The sequence below is a fragment of the Coregonus lavaretus genome (genome assembly GCF_964263955.1).
Source record: "Coregonus lavaretus genome assembly, chromosome: 35".
Lineage (NCBI taxonomy): Eukaryota > Metazoa > Chordata > Actinopteri > Salmoniformes > Salmonidae > Coregonus > Coregonus lavaretus.
In genome coordinates, this window is record NC_140022.1 from 2,524,053 (window position 1) to 2,540,701 (window position 16,649).

A 16,649-nucleotide genomic window follows, 5' to 3' on the forward strand; every position below is an offset into this window, starting at 1 on the left:
ACTACCTGAGCTTGAAAGAGGTTATCAAAGTCATTGATGAGTTCTCTGTTGCCTCCGGGTCTAAGATTAACAAGAATAAAACATAAATAAAATATATGGGACAGTGGAAATGGAGATCTGATCGGTTATGTGGTTTGACTGTGTGCACAGGACCAATGGTAGTGCTCGGGATATCTTTCGGAAATGAAATTAAAGATGACATGGTTAATCGGAAAGAAAAACTACTTTCGCTTAATAAAAGATTGGGACTGTGGAAAGTGAGGCGACTATCTTTTAGTGGCAAGGTGTTAGTGCTGAAGGCGGACATTCTGCCTTCATTACTCCACCTTGCATATGTGTTTCCCATGCCGGTGTCTCTAAGGAAAATGTTCATACGTGTACTGTTTAATTTATTTTGGGGAGGATATGAGTACATCCGGAGAGATCGGAGAGATCGGATGTAGATCGGAGAGATCGGATGTACCAGCCTATAGAGGCTGGTGGAAGGGATTTCCCTCATATTCCTCTCAAACTAGATGCGTTGTTCTACTCAAACGTTTGTCGTCTTTTGTCGTCTTCTGTACACAAATGTCACATATTAATCAAATTCTGGCTGTCCATAACCGTTAAGGTTTATGGTGGAGTGGGATAATAGTAAGCCAAAAGCTGAAATTATCCCATTACATTTTAAGAAAATAGTTGAATGGGCAAGGAAAAACCCTGTCTGCAAAGTAAAAGAAAATGTAATCAACCACAGACTGCTATATGTGAAATTGATAGAAAATTGTCGTCCTAGAGACCGATTACCAATATCACCTTCCACCTGGCTACGGACACAATTAAAAGGTTTAGACAACAGACTGAAAGATTTTAATTGGCTTGTTTTACACAGACGTCTTCCGGTCCGTTCAACATTATATGATCATAATTTGACCCTGAATAAATGTTGTCCCAGGGACAACTGTTTCGCAATTGAAACAATTCCCCATGTTCACTGCACCTGTACACGGCCCATCTGAAATTAGCCCACCCAACTACCAACTACCTCATCCCTATATTGTTATTTATTTTGCTCTTTTGCACCCCAGTATCTCTATTTGCACATAATCTCTTGCACATCTAGCATTTCAGTGTTAATACTATTGTAATTATTTTGCACTATAGCCTATTTATTGCCTTACCTCCATAACTTGCTACATTTGCACACACTGTATATATATTTTCTGTTGTATTTTTGACTTTATGTTTTTTTTACCCCATATGTAACTCTGTGTTGTTGTTTTTATCGCACTGCTTTGCTTTATCTTGGCCAGGTCGCAGTTGTAAATGAGAACTTGTTCTCAACTGGCTTACCTGGTTAAATAAAGGTGAAATAAAATAAATAAAATAAATGTTTTATGGGAATGCTCTTTTGCCCAAATAGTTTGGAAGAAAATGAAAATAGATTTTAATATTTTAAAAAACATCGATTATGAAGGGGTAGCCAAATTTGAACTAAAAAATGTGGAAAAGGTGCAATTATTAGAATGAGTGACTCTGGTGTCCCTTATCAAGACCAAACTTTGGGAGACCAGATGTGGTGCGGTCAATGACACCCTCAAGTGGTCACCGAGGGGGTTGGTTAAATTTATAAAACAAGAAATTTGGAAAAAAAAACAATTCGAAATAGATAAGTGGGGCATCACATCTGTTAAACATAGATGGAAAGGGATATACCCTTCTTTGTAAACGTTTTTTATAGGCTTATGTATAACTGTATTCTGTCATGTAAATTGAAATGTAGGCTAAGCCTTTGTAAATATTCGATATACACTGAGGTTTATTCAGAGTTCCCTTTGATATATGTGTATGTTTTTATTTCTATAATTGTTTTTATTCCTTGGAAAGATCAGCTTTGGGAGATTGTTAGAGGCAATTGTTTACATGCTTCGCTTGAATGTAGGCCTTTTAGCTGGTCAGGTTCTTCAGAACAGCACTTTTTTTGTAGGAGTTTTGCTATTTTGATATGGTTAAGGTACTGTTTTTGTAAATCCATGTTATGTACAACGTTATGCACGGAATTTGTACTTGTATTTGAATGTGAAATGAAAATAAACATTCTTTTTCCCAAAAAAAAGAAGAAAAATCTGTTCTTATCAGGAATTTTATGTCCATGATATGACATTTCTTGTAGTGACTGAGTAAGCCTAATTGTAAAAGTAAGCCTCAAAAGTGCCATGTTTGTACAGTTTATAATGTGGAGGACACATTTAGGCAGCCAGGACCATACGCCAGGACCGCTTGGCCTAGCTCGCAATGCAGTCGTTGAAGTTTGGCCTCTAGTAATTTAGGAGTGCAACTTTATGAAGGCCTCCTCACAATGTCCTTATCAAACAAGGCTCTACAGAAAGATTTTAATAATAAAAAGACTTAGGCTATTTTTATTGTTCACATTATTTGCATTGATGATGTATTGAAGTCAAGTGGTTCAACATTCAAATGCAGTTTGATGTACCACACAGGACAGCTTGGAAAAAGCGACGGTCAATGGAACTCTGGTGCCACCAAGTGGACAATTGCTTCAGTTCCGTTGTGGCAGCAATGCTACCAGAGATATTTGATACAATATCAAATGTTATGTCAATATTATTATCTCCAAATTGTTTCCCCCCCACCCGTGATATATTATTATTCCAATTGAGCTGTTAATCTGGTTTTAATTTAACAACGCTTTCTCTCATTTCCGATTGGAGGGCGGATCAACACGTGACTTTAGAACCTACCAATTTGTTACTTTGTAACAGTCAAATGTGGTTATTCCCAACATTGATCAACTCCCAATCTATGCCACAATTTTCTAAAAGCATTATCTTTGATATTTGGCGGAAAGCTTACCGAGCTCATTTTGGTGTAACCATCGTCGAATTTGACGTGTCGGAGAACGGCCCCTTCCTCCCGAAAGCATTGCGGTATCGCTTCTCGGCCTTTTGGCTAAGATCAAGATCAAGTTGCAGTACCAAGGAGATCCTGAAGGTGGAGCGATGTCGTCATCGTCCACGTCACAGTCGGCAGCCGCCGGACTGAAGAACACGCTGCGTTTTCAATGGACTGGAAAAGAAAAGTTGATGGAAAGAGTTATTTTTGGAAAGGACGTTCTTTTTGGACCTGTACGGCTGACAGCAGACGATGTGCACTGTCTGCAACAAAACACACCGGAGAAGTTTTATGATGTGTCGTTCTACACCATCACCAGGCTGGAGGAGGTGAGAGGGCTCTTCCGAGCGAACTCGACAGCACCCGCCCTCGGTAGCTTTCAAGTTGAGTCCCTGTGCAGGCACAATCTGAGGGTGCTAATGGTGCACATGTTCAACCCCTGGGTCACTGAAGAAACGTTAGTGTGCTACCTCAGCCGGTATGTGACCATCTTGCCAGGAGTGAGGGACATTAAGGACGCCCTAGGCATCTGGACAGGGAGGAAAGAGGCAGTTTCGCGTGCTGCTAAAGGAAGACGAGAGCGGCCATGATGGCTACCTCCATCCTCCCGCGTCTTTTTCTATCGGTGCAGACAGGGGTTACCTCATGTATGCTGGGCAGCCTCGTTTTTGCAGGAAGTGCAGCACATACGGGCACCTCGCTGATGCCTGCACCCAGACAAGGTGCAGAAACTGTGGGACCCTCGGCCATGTAATGAGGGATTGCACCGTGCCTAAGCGCTGCAGTCTGTGCAGCTCAGAGGAGCACCTGTTCCGTCACTGCCCAAAGGCAGCCCCCTCCTACGCCAGAGCGGTGAGCGGGAAAAGAGCAGATGAGGGAAAAGTTATAGAGCTACGCGCTATTGAGGAGGTCGTGGAGGAACTAGTGATGGAGAGAGAACTGCGAGAGTCTGAGGAGAGCGGGAGTGAGGCGCCATCATCACCTCATGAGGAGAGCGGAGCGGGGGACAGGAGCTGGAGCAAGCAAATGGAGGAGGCTACCGGAGAGCCCACCGCGCCCTCCGCTCCGGAGAGCTGGACCACGGTGGGAGAGAGGAGGAAGTGCTCTATCAAGAGGAAGCAGATGAGCCCTGTTTCCTCACTCATCCACATGGAGGTCGACGGAGAAGTCCGCCATTGGGGGGGGGAATCGTTACAGTTGTTTTGCAAGCGGGGAGTCTGAGGAGAAAAGCGCGGGAAACCCGGGCAGCGCAGAGGAGACTCTGCTTTCCCTGTCAGGCGCGAGCTCTACCGACAGCAGCGGTCTCGCACCCAGCGGTGTTCCAGCACCCACACTGACTGAGGAGGAAAGTGTTTTCCCGACCCCTATCTTTGTGGACAGTCCTCCCCCGGGGGACCACCGTTTCCCAGACAGGCCTCCTAACGAGGAACTGTACTTAAAGTGAGTCTGGAAATTAATGTCATATTTAGATAGTTTGTCCACTTCCCTCCTTTCCCCATGTCGTCCATTTTTAACATAGCTAGCATAAACGCTAGAGGGCTTAGGAACCCTGTTAAAAGGGCAACTGTTTTTTCCCATTTGTCTTCCATTTGCTTCTCTGTGTGTTTTTTACAAGAAGTACATTTAAAAGATCAAAATGATGTGGAGAGATTTACGAGGGAATGGGTTCAGGGAGAGTCATGGTGGAGTGTCGGCGGGGTGCATTCTACAGGGGTTGGTGTTCTATGTGGAAATAGGGATTTAAAAATAGTGGGACGTTTTTCGGCAGTACACGGGAGGGTTTTAATAGTAGATATTGATTGGAGGGGCAAATGTCTTCGGCTAATTAATGTATATGCACCATCGACACCCAAGGAAAGGAGGGAAATGCTGAACAACCTAGACGCTATTTTTATGACAAACAGACAGGTTTTTATGGGGGGAGATTTTAATGTATCATATGACCGGGGTAATCTGGGCGGGCATCTTGTAAAAAATCTAATAGAGAAATATAATTTGGTGGATACTTATAGAGTGGCGCATGCAAACGATCCCGGTTTCACCTGGGGAAACAGCAGGGGCGCGAGGAGCCGCATAGATTATGTGTTTGTTCCGCGTGGACTCGGTGTGTCCTCTGCACGCGTCACTCCGGTTTTTTATTCTGACCACAGTTGCCTGTCTGTGACAGTAGAATTAAAAACAATTGAATTTGGAAAAGGATATTGGAAAATGAATAATGGTATTTTACATGACAAAACATTTGAGACTAGATTTAGGTTTTTTTTCCAGGGCTGTGTAACCATGAAATCATTTTATTCTACTGTCATAGACTGGTGGGAGAGCACAAAATTACGAATCAAGATTTTTATTCAGAATTATTGCAAAGATAAAGCACGTAATAAATACAAAGATTTTTATAAGTTGCAGAACGAACTAGAAGATCTGCACATCCAATGTAATTTGAATGGTGGTGGTTTAGATAAAGACACATTGTGTATCCTGCAGAAAAAGCAGCAGGCCTTGTTTGAAAAGAAAGCTCGAGATTTCATGTTTAAAAGTCAGCAAGATAAATGGGATAATGATGAGAAGTGCTCTGCATATTTTTTCAAACAAATTAAGTCATGGGGAAAGAGGAGGACCATTTCGGCTTTATTGAATCTGTCACGCTCTGGCTCCGGGACTGTGTATTTTGAGCCAGGGTGTGTTCATTTGGTTGTGTTGTATTTGGTTGTGTTTCATTGTTTGGTCGTGTGACTCCCAATCAGTGGTAACGAGTGTCAGCTGTCGGCTCGTTATCTCTGATTGGGAGCCATATTTAAACTGTCAGTGTTCACCTTAGTGTTGTGGGTTTTTGTTCCTTGTCAGTCATTGTAACGGAGGACTTCACGTTTCGTCGTTGTTTGTTTGTAGTGAGCACTTTAATTTAATAAAGTCATGTTCGCTCAACGCGCTGCGCTTTGGTCTCCCTCATTGGACGATCGTGACAGAAAAACCCACCAAGATGGGACCAAGCAGCGTGTCCAGGAGCCATCGCCAGGGAGATCCCTCACAGATCTCCTTCGCCTCCTGGACTGGGTCAAGCCGAGTGAGGAAGAGAAGGGCTGGACATTATGGCAGAAGGGCGAGAGGCTGGCGAGGGACATGGAGACCTGGTCCACGGGTAGGAGAGACGCCCCGAAAATTTTTAGGGGGGGGGCTCACGACGTCGGACCAGCAGGAGGCCGCGATAGAGCGGCCCAGTGGGTTGCCGGAGAAGGCCGCCGGGTTACGGGGGCCACTGGTCGAAGAGGGGATGGAGGAAGTAGAGGCACGGCGAGAGGGACTGGCGTGTGTTGCCAGTCCGGTCCGGCCCGTTCCAGATCCCGGTGTAGGGCCAGTGGTGTGTGTCCCCAGTACAGTCCGGCCCATCCAAGCTTCCCGCACCAAGCCAGTGGTGTGCGTCGTCAGTCCGGCACGGCCCGTGCCTGCTCTCCGCATCAAGCCTGTGGTGCGTCTCGTCAGCCCGGCTCTGCCCGTTCCTGCTCTCCGCACCAGGTCTGTGGTGCACGTCGCCAGCCCAGTCCGGCCCATTCCTGCCACTCGTACCAAGTCAAGGGTGCGAGTCGTCAGCCGGATTCAGCCCATTCCTGCTACTCGCACCAAACCAAGGGTGCGAGTCGTCAGCCGGATTCAGCCCATTCCTGCTACTCGCACCAAGCCAAGGGTGCGAGTCGTCAGCCGGATTCAGCCCATTCCTGCTACTCGCACCAAGCCAGGGATGCGAGTCTTCAGCCTGGTGAGGCCTGTTCCGGCTCCACGCACCATGCAAAGGGTGCGTATCGTCTGCCAGGTCCGGTCCATTCCTGCCTCACGCGCCAAGCCAGGGGTGCGCGTCGGCAGTCCTGATCCAGCTAACTGGGTCAGATCGGACTGGGGACACTGCGGGGGGATTGTAGTAGGGTGGTGGTCAAGCCCGGAGCCGGAGCCGCCTCCGAGGAGCAATACCCACCCAGCCCTTCCCTATTTGGGGTGTAGGCGCGGTCGGAGTCCGCGCCTTTAGGGGGGGGTACTGTCACGCTCTGGCTCCGGGACTGTGTATTTTGAGCCAGGGTGTGTTCATTTGGTTGTGTTGTATTTGGTTGTGTTTCATTGTTTGGTCGTGTGACTCCCAATCAGTGGTAACGAGTGTCAGCTGTCGGCTCGTTATCTCTGATTGGGAGCCATATTTAAACTGTCAGTGTTCACCTTAGTGTTGTGGGTTTTTGTTCCTTGTCAGTCATTGTAACGGAGGACTTCACGTTTCGTCGTTGTTTGTTTGTAGTGAGCACTTTAATTTAATAAAGTCATGTTCGCTCAACGCGCTGCGCTTTGGTCTCCCTCATTGGACGATCGTGACAGAATCAAGACGGGGAGACGGTTGAGGATGGAGATGGCATGCTTGGTGTCGCTACCCAGCACTTTTCTCAGCTATTCCAAAAGCAAACAATTAATTATGAGAAGGGGACTACTTTTTAAAAATGTGTGGATGTGCAGATACCTTTAGATATTAGAGACCAATTAGAAGGGGAATTGAATTTAGATGAAATATCTATGGCACTGAAGAGCATGAAAGATAACAACGTACCAGGAGTGGATGGGCTCTCTAAAGAGTTTTACATAGTTTTTGGGGATTTAATTGGATGTCATCTTTTGGAAGTATTTAGAGTTATTTTTGGTTTGGAGCATATGGGAGGTTGAATGTGCGAGGGGGTAATCTCGCTACTTTACAAAAAGGGAGACCCCAAGACACTAGCAAATTGGAGACCTTTAACAATGTTGTGTGTAGACTATAAATTATTAAGTAAAGCCATAACTAATCGTCTGTCTTCTGCCATGGCATATGTTGTTGGTTTAGACCAAACATGTGGTGTGGTAGGGAGAAAGTTAACCTGGAACTTGCAATTGCACAGAGACGTTCAAGCATATTTAGAGGAAAGGCACCTGCCAGCTATTACTGTAAATTTGGACCAGGAAAAAGCCTTTGACATGGTAAACCATGAGTTTTTGTTTAGAGTTCTGAAAAAATGTGGTTTTGGAAATCATTTTATGAAATGGGTAAAAATTATTTATAGTAATGTGGGAAGCAGAGTAAATATTAATGGGAATATTGGAAATGTAATCAAGCAATTACGAGGTGTCAGACAGGGGGACCCTCTCTCTGCGCTATTGTATGTTTTATATATTGAACCTTTCGCATGTGCAATTAGGACAAATTACAACATCAAAGGCATTATATTACCTGGAGGGGATATTCTAAAAATTTCACAATACGCGGACGACACCATTTTATATTTACAAGACGACCTGAGCTTGAAAGAGGTTATCAAAGTCATTGATGAGTTCTCTGTTGCCTCCGGGTCTAGGATTAACAAGAATAAAACAGAAATAAAATATATGGGACAGTGGAAATGGAGATCTGATCAGTTATGTGGTTTGACTGTGTGCACAGGACCAATGGTAGTGCTCGGGATATCTTTCGGAAATGAAATTAAAGATGACATGGTTAATTGGAAAGAAAAACTACTTTCGCTTAATAAAAGATTGGGACTGTGGAAAGTGAGGCGACTATCTTTTAGTGGCAAGGTGTTAGTGCTGAAGGCGGACATTCTGCATTCATTACTCCACTTTGCATATGTGTTTCCCATGCCGGTGTCTCTAAGAAAAATGTTCATACGTGTACTGTTTAATTTCTTTTGGGGGGGATATGAGTACATCCGGAGAGATCAGATGTACCAGCCTATAGAGGCTGGTGGAAGGGATTTCCCTCATATTCCTCTCAAACTAGATGCGTTGTTCTACTCAAACATTTGTTGTCTTTTGTCGTCTTCTGTACACAAATGTCACATATTAATCCAATTCTGGCTGTCCATACCGTTAAGGTTTATGGTGGAGTGGGATAATAGTAAGCCAAAAGCTGAAATTATCCCATTACATTTTAAGAAAATAGTTGAATGGGAAAGGAAAAACCCTGTCTGCAAAGTAAAAGAAAATGTAATCAACCACAGACTGCTATATGTGAAATTGATAGAAAATTGTCGTCCTAGAGACCGATTACGAAATATTTTAATTGGCTTGTTTTACACAGACGTCTTCCGGTCCGTTCAACATTATATGATCATAATTTGACCCTGAATACATTTTGTCCCAGGGACAACTGTTTCGCAATTGAAACAATTCCCCATGTTTTATGGGAATGCTCTTTTGCCAAATAGTTTGGAAGAAAATAAAAATAGATTTTAATATTTTAAAAAACATCGATTATGAAGGGGTAGCCAAATTTGAACAAAAAAATTTGGAAAAGTTGCAATTATTAGAATGAGTGACTCTGGTGTCCCTTATCAAGACCAAACTTTGGGAGGCCAGATGTGGTGCGGTCAATGACACCCTCAAGTGGTCACCGAGGGGGTTGGTTAAATTTATAAAACAAGACATTTGGAAACAAATACCATTCGAAATAGATAAGTGGGGCATCACATCTGTTAAACATAGATGGAAAGGGATATACCCTTCTTTGTAAACGTTTTTTATAGCCTATATATAGGCTTATGTATATCTGTATTCTGTCATTTAAATTGAAATGTAGGCTAAGCCTTTGTAAATATTCGATATACACTGAGGTTTATTCAGAGTTCCCTTTGGTATATGTGTATGTTTTTATTTCTATAATTGTTTTTATTCCTTTGAAAGATCAGCTTTGGGAGATTGTTAGAGGCAATTGTTGATATGCTTCTCTTGAATGTAGGCCTTTTAGCTAGTCAGGTTCCTCAGAACAGCACTTTTTTTTAGGAGTTTTGCTATTTTTATATGGTTAAGGTACTGTTTTTGTAAATCCAGGTTATGTACAACGTTATGCACTGAATTTGTACTTGTATTTGAATGTGAAATGAAAATAAACATTATTTTTCCAAACAAAAAAAAAACAAAAAAAAATCTGTTCTTATCAGTTTAACTATCCAAAGGTGCAGAATTATGGGCAATTACTCTCCTTTTATGCATATTTCACAAAACAATTTCATACATATCAAATTTGATTCCTGATAAAAATGAAGAAAAAAAATAAGCACATTGTGTGCATGATTCATTCATGGTGTAAGTGAGGACTTGGTGGACTGTGTGTTCTTTAGGTTAGTTTCTACTTTATGTGTTCACTCCCATGTGCTGGTTAAGGGCACACATGACAGACAGGTAGGATTCCAGTTGAGATGGTTTAAACTATTGAAATGTCTATCAAATTCATTGTGATCGTATAGTGGATTGAACAATTTCTAATCATTCCTAATTTCATATAATAAAAATAAATACATTGTTTCCATGTGTAATCTCATATTTACAACATCAGAATAAACTATCATCCATTTTAGTATTCAAAATATATCAAATTAATCTGGAAAAAGTACTCAATGCCACACTCTTGTGGCGAAGAAGTATATTACACCTAGAATGTACCACATATTTTCCTAAACTAACAAAACCAGGCTAATACGCTGGCTGGTGCTCATGAGTTTATAAAACATATACTTTATAAATGTGTTATAAATTACCTGCAATGAAGGGACACACATTGTGGATGAATGATCAGTAGTCGACGGGATATAAATAGCACTCCTAAAGAAGATGATTTTCGAGTTAGCTACCAACCATAAAGAGGGAACTTTAGCTAGCATAAAACCCACATGGAAAACGGAGATTCGGCAAATAACATATTAAGAGTGGCTTATTTGACGCCAAACCAACAACAGTAGTTACTAATAACATAAATTGCTAATGTATGATGTACAAGGTCGATTTTATGATGTAATGTCAACTTTATACATTTATATCCCGGGACCATTCAATTTTCAACTCACCCACAGCAATTCTCCATAAAACTGCTGTGGATTACCCAGAATCCCATATCTTCATCACTGAGTGTATAAAACAATGTAAACACACTCATCTACCAGGAGGTGGCATAATACCCATTTTATGCAGGAATTTAACAATTTAATTACACCGTTACACATGCTCTGCTCCACTTCACTGATGTGCAGGTCTACAGCTCTGATTTGATGGACTAACGTTACTGATATGATTAACTACAAATACTTCACAGCATTTTGTACAGCCGCCCGTGAATTCACTATGTTAATTCACTCCTAAGAAATGCTCAAAACTTAACTTGACTATCATAACTCTTACTTAACGCTTACTTACATATCTTACCCAAACTTAACAGACATGAGACCAGATGTCTAGGGCTGTCTAGCCACCCCATCGACAGATGGCCTGGCTAGGCATAACCACTAATAACAAATCAACTCTAGTCCGGTACTTAAATGATGGAAAGAGAGACTAGCAACTGTCCTAATCTCTATGGGAGAAGTTCCCAACACAAAGCCACATTCAAAATTGGCCAACAAGGTTGCAGAACAGAGTTTGTTATTTTTTAAACTGACATAACAGAGCTTGTTAGTTTTTAAACTATCCAATGTACTACGTTACCATGCCTCCCACAATGCCTCCCTTGAAAACGGTTCCTAGCTGGAAATACTACCTAGCCACACATTGCTGCCATGGCTCGTGTTAACAGTTACATTTTTATTCTGCTGCTATTCCTTCCTGAGGGTGAGTTACATCAGTTTTCATATGAAGTACATGATAGGTCTGTAGGTCTAAAATGTATACCGTATTGTCAATTTCAGAGTTTCATTATGAGATGTAGCTAATTACACTAAATGTATAGGTGCATTATGCATCAGGTGTAACTGCAAATATACCTTAAAGGAATACAATTCATTGAAAGAAAAGTTGTATATTTTGAACATTGTTTGAAGCTAAGGTGCCTTTTTACTGGTGAATGGCAGGTCCGGTCACCATCAGTTTACAAACAACAGCATCTTCCTGTTCTATACTGTAAAAAATGCAATTTAGAAAAAGTCCATGTAGCTTAAATATCCAAGTTGACTGGACATTTGAATTGGGAGATTGTTGAGCTGACATGGAATACTTCACTAACCCAAAGATTTTTGCTCATTGTGAGTTTAATAAAACAATCTGAGTTTGCTGAAAATCTCAACTTAAAATACTGTGTTGGCTCAAAATACACATCCCAATGTGACTCTCTGCAAGATGTATTTTACTTGATTTTAGTAAATGTACTTGTCAGGGACCAGCTTACAATTAAATATATATTTCAGTAGCGGACATATGATGCATTAAATCAGCTATAGCAAAAAAGTGGATTTGTTGTCAGGACAGAAAAAACACACTGGCCAGTCAATGAATTGGATAATAACTGAAACTGGAAAGGAGTCAAGGGGGACTATAAGTACAACACTAACATACTTGTCTCAAACTTAATACACATATAACAGCCTACAAAATAATTTCCATACAAACATCTATCAAACACATGATTTTAAGTTGATTGAACTTTAATCCAACTTGTCTAGTTAAGTTGGAACAAAGTTTTGCCAACTTGCCTGATTGAGTTAGAAAAGTTTAACTTAAAATGTGAAGCTTATGCAACGCTTCTCCAAAAAGTTGATTTCACTTAAAAGGCTGTCAGACTAGTTACGAAAAGATCTTGAGTTGGGCCACCTTCATTTATTATTATTTTTTTTACAGTGTAATTCTCAGAGGTTGATTTTATTTAATTTAAAGGTGCAATATGCAGAAATCCCTCCGCCATTTACTGGTTGCAAAAATCTGAGTAGTTCGCCTAATTTCAGTTTATGTGACAAAACAAGCAATGTTTAGTGTAGAGAATCTATGTAACATCTAAAACGCTGTGAAATGTATTTTCAATAACCAAAAATATTGTATTTTCAGCTGTTTGGAAGCTAGTTCACAAAACCTAAAGTAAAAGATGCAAAACCGAAAACGAAAAGCATAGAAATAGCTCACATAAAATAGTTATACCGCTTCTTAGACTTGCTTTCAATGATAATGACAGATCTATAACACACTTTTCTATGTGAATTTGGTCAGCTCGCCCAAAACGTTACATATTACAGCATTAATTTTATTAGGATCTCTTTTAGCCCACCAAGGGCAAGTCTTCCAAGAGTCCTTTGAAATGTACAAACATAAAATGGGAATTGAAATGATTGATATAATACTGCATATGTATTTATGCAGCTGTTTAGTCCCTTCAGGGCAATTCCAGCGTTATGGATGTGACATTCACACACAACATGAGAAACCAAATGGCTCACAGAATTGACTTATCATAAAGGAAAATGTTAATGTGTATATTTGTAGAACCCTAAAGGGAAAGTGTAGACACAAAATGACACAATTCTAAGTAATACCACTTTGAAGTAACGGAACAACAAAACATGCATTATGGATGTGACGGAAATGGACATGCATTTTTGGGAGAATGGACATATTAGCAAAAGTCTGTGAATCTCAAAGTCTTATGGTAAAATATTGATAGCCCCTTTTAAAGTAAGGCTTGGCTACACACTAAAACAACAATGATGAACATATAAAAATGGTCATATATACTTTAGAGAGAAAATGTACAGTTGTGACATTCTCCATTATGGATGTGACGCTGTGCAAAATGAGTTTGGAAAGTATTCAGACCCCTTCACTTTTTCCACATTTTGTTACGTTACAGCCTTATTGTAAAATTGATTAAATAAATGTTTTTCCTCATCAATCTACACACAATACCCCATAAGGACAAAGCAAAAACAGGTTTTTAGATATTTTTTCTTTCCAAATGTCTTAAAAATAAAAACAGAAATACCTTATTTACATAAGTATTCAGACCCTTTGCTATGAGACATGAAAGTGAGCTCAGGTGCGTCCTGTTTCCATTAATCATCCTTGAGACGTTTCTACAACTTGATTGGAGTCCACCTGTGGTAAGTTAAATTGATTGGACATGATTTTGAAAGGCACACACCTGTCTATATAAGGTCCCACAGTTTACAGTACATGTCAGAGCAACAACCAAGCCATGAGGTCTAAGGAATTGCCCATAGAGCTCTGAGACAGGATTGTGTTGAGGCACAGATCTGGGGAAGGGCACCAAACATTTTCAAGGGAGAAGGGCCTTGGTCAGGGAGGTGACCAATAACCTGATGGTCACTCTGACAGAGCTCCAGAGTTCCTCTGTGGAGATGGGAGAACCGTCCAGAAGGACAACCATCTCTGCAGCGCTCCACCAATCAGGCCTTTATGGTAGAGTGGCCAGACAGAAGCCACTCCTCAGGAAAGGCACATGACAGCCCGCTTGGAGTTTACCTATAGGCACCTAAAGGACTCTCAGACCATGAGAAACAAGATTCTCTGGTTTGATGAAATCAAAATTGAACTCTTTGGCCTGAATGCCAAGCGTCACGTCTGGAGGAAACCTGGCACCATCCCTACGGTGAAGCATGGTGGTGGCAGCATCATGTTGTGGGGATATTTTTCAGCGGCAGGGACTGGGAGACTAGTCAGGATCGAGGGAAAGATGAACGGAGCAAAGCACAGAGAGATCCTTAAAACCTGCTGCAGAATGCTCAGGACCTCAGACTGGGGCGAATGTTCACCTTCTAACAGGACAACGACCCTAAGCACACAGCCAAGACAACGCAGGAGTGTCTTCGGGACAAGTCTCTGAATGTCCTTGAGTGGCCCAGCCAGAGCCCGGACTTGAACCTGATCTCTGGAGAGACCTCAATATAGCTGTGCAGTGACGCTCCCCATCCAACCAACAGAGCTTGAGAGGATCTGCAAATAAACTCCCCAAATACATTTACATTTACATTTTAGTCATTTAGCAGACGCTCTTATCCAGAGCGACTTACAGTTAGTGAATACATATTTTTTTATACTGGCCCCCCGTGGGAATCGAACCCACAACCCTGGCATTGCAAACGCCATGCTCTATCAACTGAGCTACATCCCTGCCTGCCATTCCCTCCCCTACCCTGGACGACGCTGGGCCAATTGTGCGCCGCCCATGAGTCTCCCGGTCGCGGCCGGCTGCGACAGAGCCTGGATTCGAACCAGGTTCTCTAGTGGCACAGTTAGCACTGCGATGCAGTGCCTTAGACCACTGCGCCACTCTTCTTGTAGCATCATGCCCAAGAAGACTCAAGGCTGTAATCGCTGCCAAAGGTGCTTCAACATAGTACTGAGTAAAGGGTCTGAATACTTATGTAAATGTGATATTTCAGTTTAAAAGAAAATACATTTTCAAACGTTTCTAAAACCTGCTTTTTCTTTGTCATTATGGGGTATTGTGTGGAGATTGATGAGGAATTTAAAAGAACCAAGAAATCACCAGTATCTTGAATAGTTATTGCCTTCTTAACCAACCATAAATGCACAAATGTGCTAAAAAAATGTATTTACAATTTTTTATTTGAAATTCTCTATTTTCCTTGTGAATTAGAGTGCTGCATAACTCAACAACTATATACATATTTGCACTTTCATAATAACACTAGAGGAAAATGTTTTATTTAAAATATTACATGTTAATATCAATCACCTACTAACAGAATAAACATACAAAAACTTAATTCAAAGTTGTTTTCATAAACTCATGCTTTGTGTTACTCTCCTTTAATCTGCCAGCACAGGCTCTATGGTACCTCCTCCCCCTGTTGTCCACAAAGGGACACAGGGACAACTTGACCTGCAGTCACCCAAGCCTTGTCATCCTTGGCTTGCAAGATGTACAAAAATCCTGTGTGGTCGTTTCTCCTCAAGATCTGGATTTAAACAGCATTAGAGTCAGTCTTTTCCACCATAATTTGCAAATAAATTCATTAAAAATCCTACAATGTGATTTTCTGGAAAAAAAATTCTCAATTTGTCTGTCATAGTTGACGTGTACCTATGATGAAAATTACAGGCCTCTCTCATCTTTTTAAGTGGGAGAACTTGCACAATTGGTGGCTGACTAAATACTTTTTTCCCCCACTGTAGGTGTGGATCTGGACCACGGTCTATATTGACCCCATTCTAGGTGTGGATCTGGACCACGGTCTATATTGACCCCGTTCTAGGTGTGGATCTGGACCACGGTCTATATTGACCCCGTTCTAGGTGTGGATCTGGACCATGGTCTATATTGACCCCGTTCTAGGTCCAGATCTGGACCGTGACCTGCCAGTTGAGTGTGGCTGCCCTATAAAGTCATTTTTGATTGATCTTTCATTGCATTAGGTAAAGTGATGAAATGCCTAATAATAGAGTGGTAATTGTCTGCTTTCAGTAAAGTGAAACTTTCTGCACATCACACATGTGTTTTTCTGTCTCACTCTTCTTTATTCAAACAGTTGCATAACATTTCACAACACAACATAACGCAACATAACATAACATAAGAAAAACACAACACAACACAAGATTACATAACGCAACATAACATAACACAACGTAAAGTAACATAACACAACGTAACACAAATTGCCTCTAAATCATACAATTGACATTTTGGCCCTCCTGCATGTTGTATTAACATAAATCATCAAAAAAAGAAAAAGTCAAAGCCCTGTGCTACAAAATGGTACAACATATATTTTAAAGAAATGACTTTTAGCTGATGCTTTTCTCCATAGCAACTTACAATACAGTGAGTGCATAATTTTTTTTATAATATGGTCCCAGCGAGAATCAAACCCACAATGCACCATGCTCTACCAACTGAGTGTGTGTGTGTGAGTTTGTAATATAGTAAGTACTAAGTAATGTGTAACTGTCTTCATGCAGGGCTCTCTTAGTTGGTGAGAACACAGCAGGTTGTCACAGGAACCCTGGGAGAAGATGCA

The 16,649-nt window shown here is 41.4% G+C and overlaps 1 protein-coding gene across 1 annotated transcript in view; it reads left to right on the top strand.

Moving 5' to 3' along the window:
• Positions 1–16,423: 16,423 nt before the first annotated feature.
• LOC311109514 (OX-2 membrane glycoprotein-like) overlaps positions 16,424–16,649 on the top strand; it is a gene marked incomplete at both ends in the record, with an annotated part of 3,882 nt that continues 3,656 nt past the window's right edge. The window contains 2 exons of the mRNA XM_084152433.1: positions 16,424–16,453; positions 16,602–16,649. The exon at positions 16,602–16,649 is cut by the window's right edge and continues 277 nt beyond it. Of these exons, the coding sequence (XP_084008559.1) occupies positions 16,424–16,453; positions 16,602–16,649 (78 nt within the window). The remainder of the gene's footprint in view (positions 16,454–16,601) is intronic.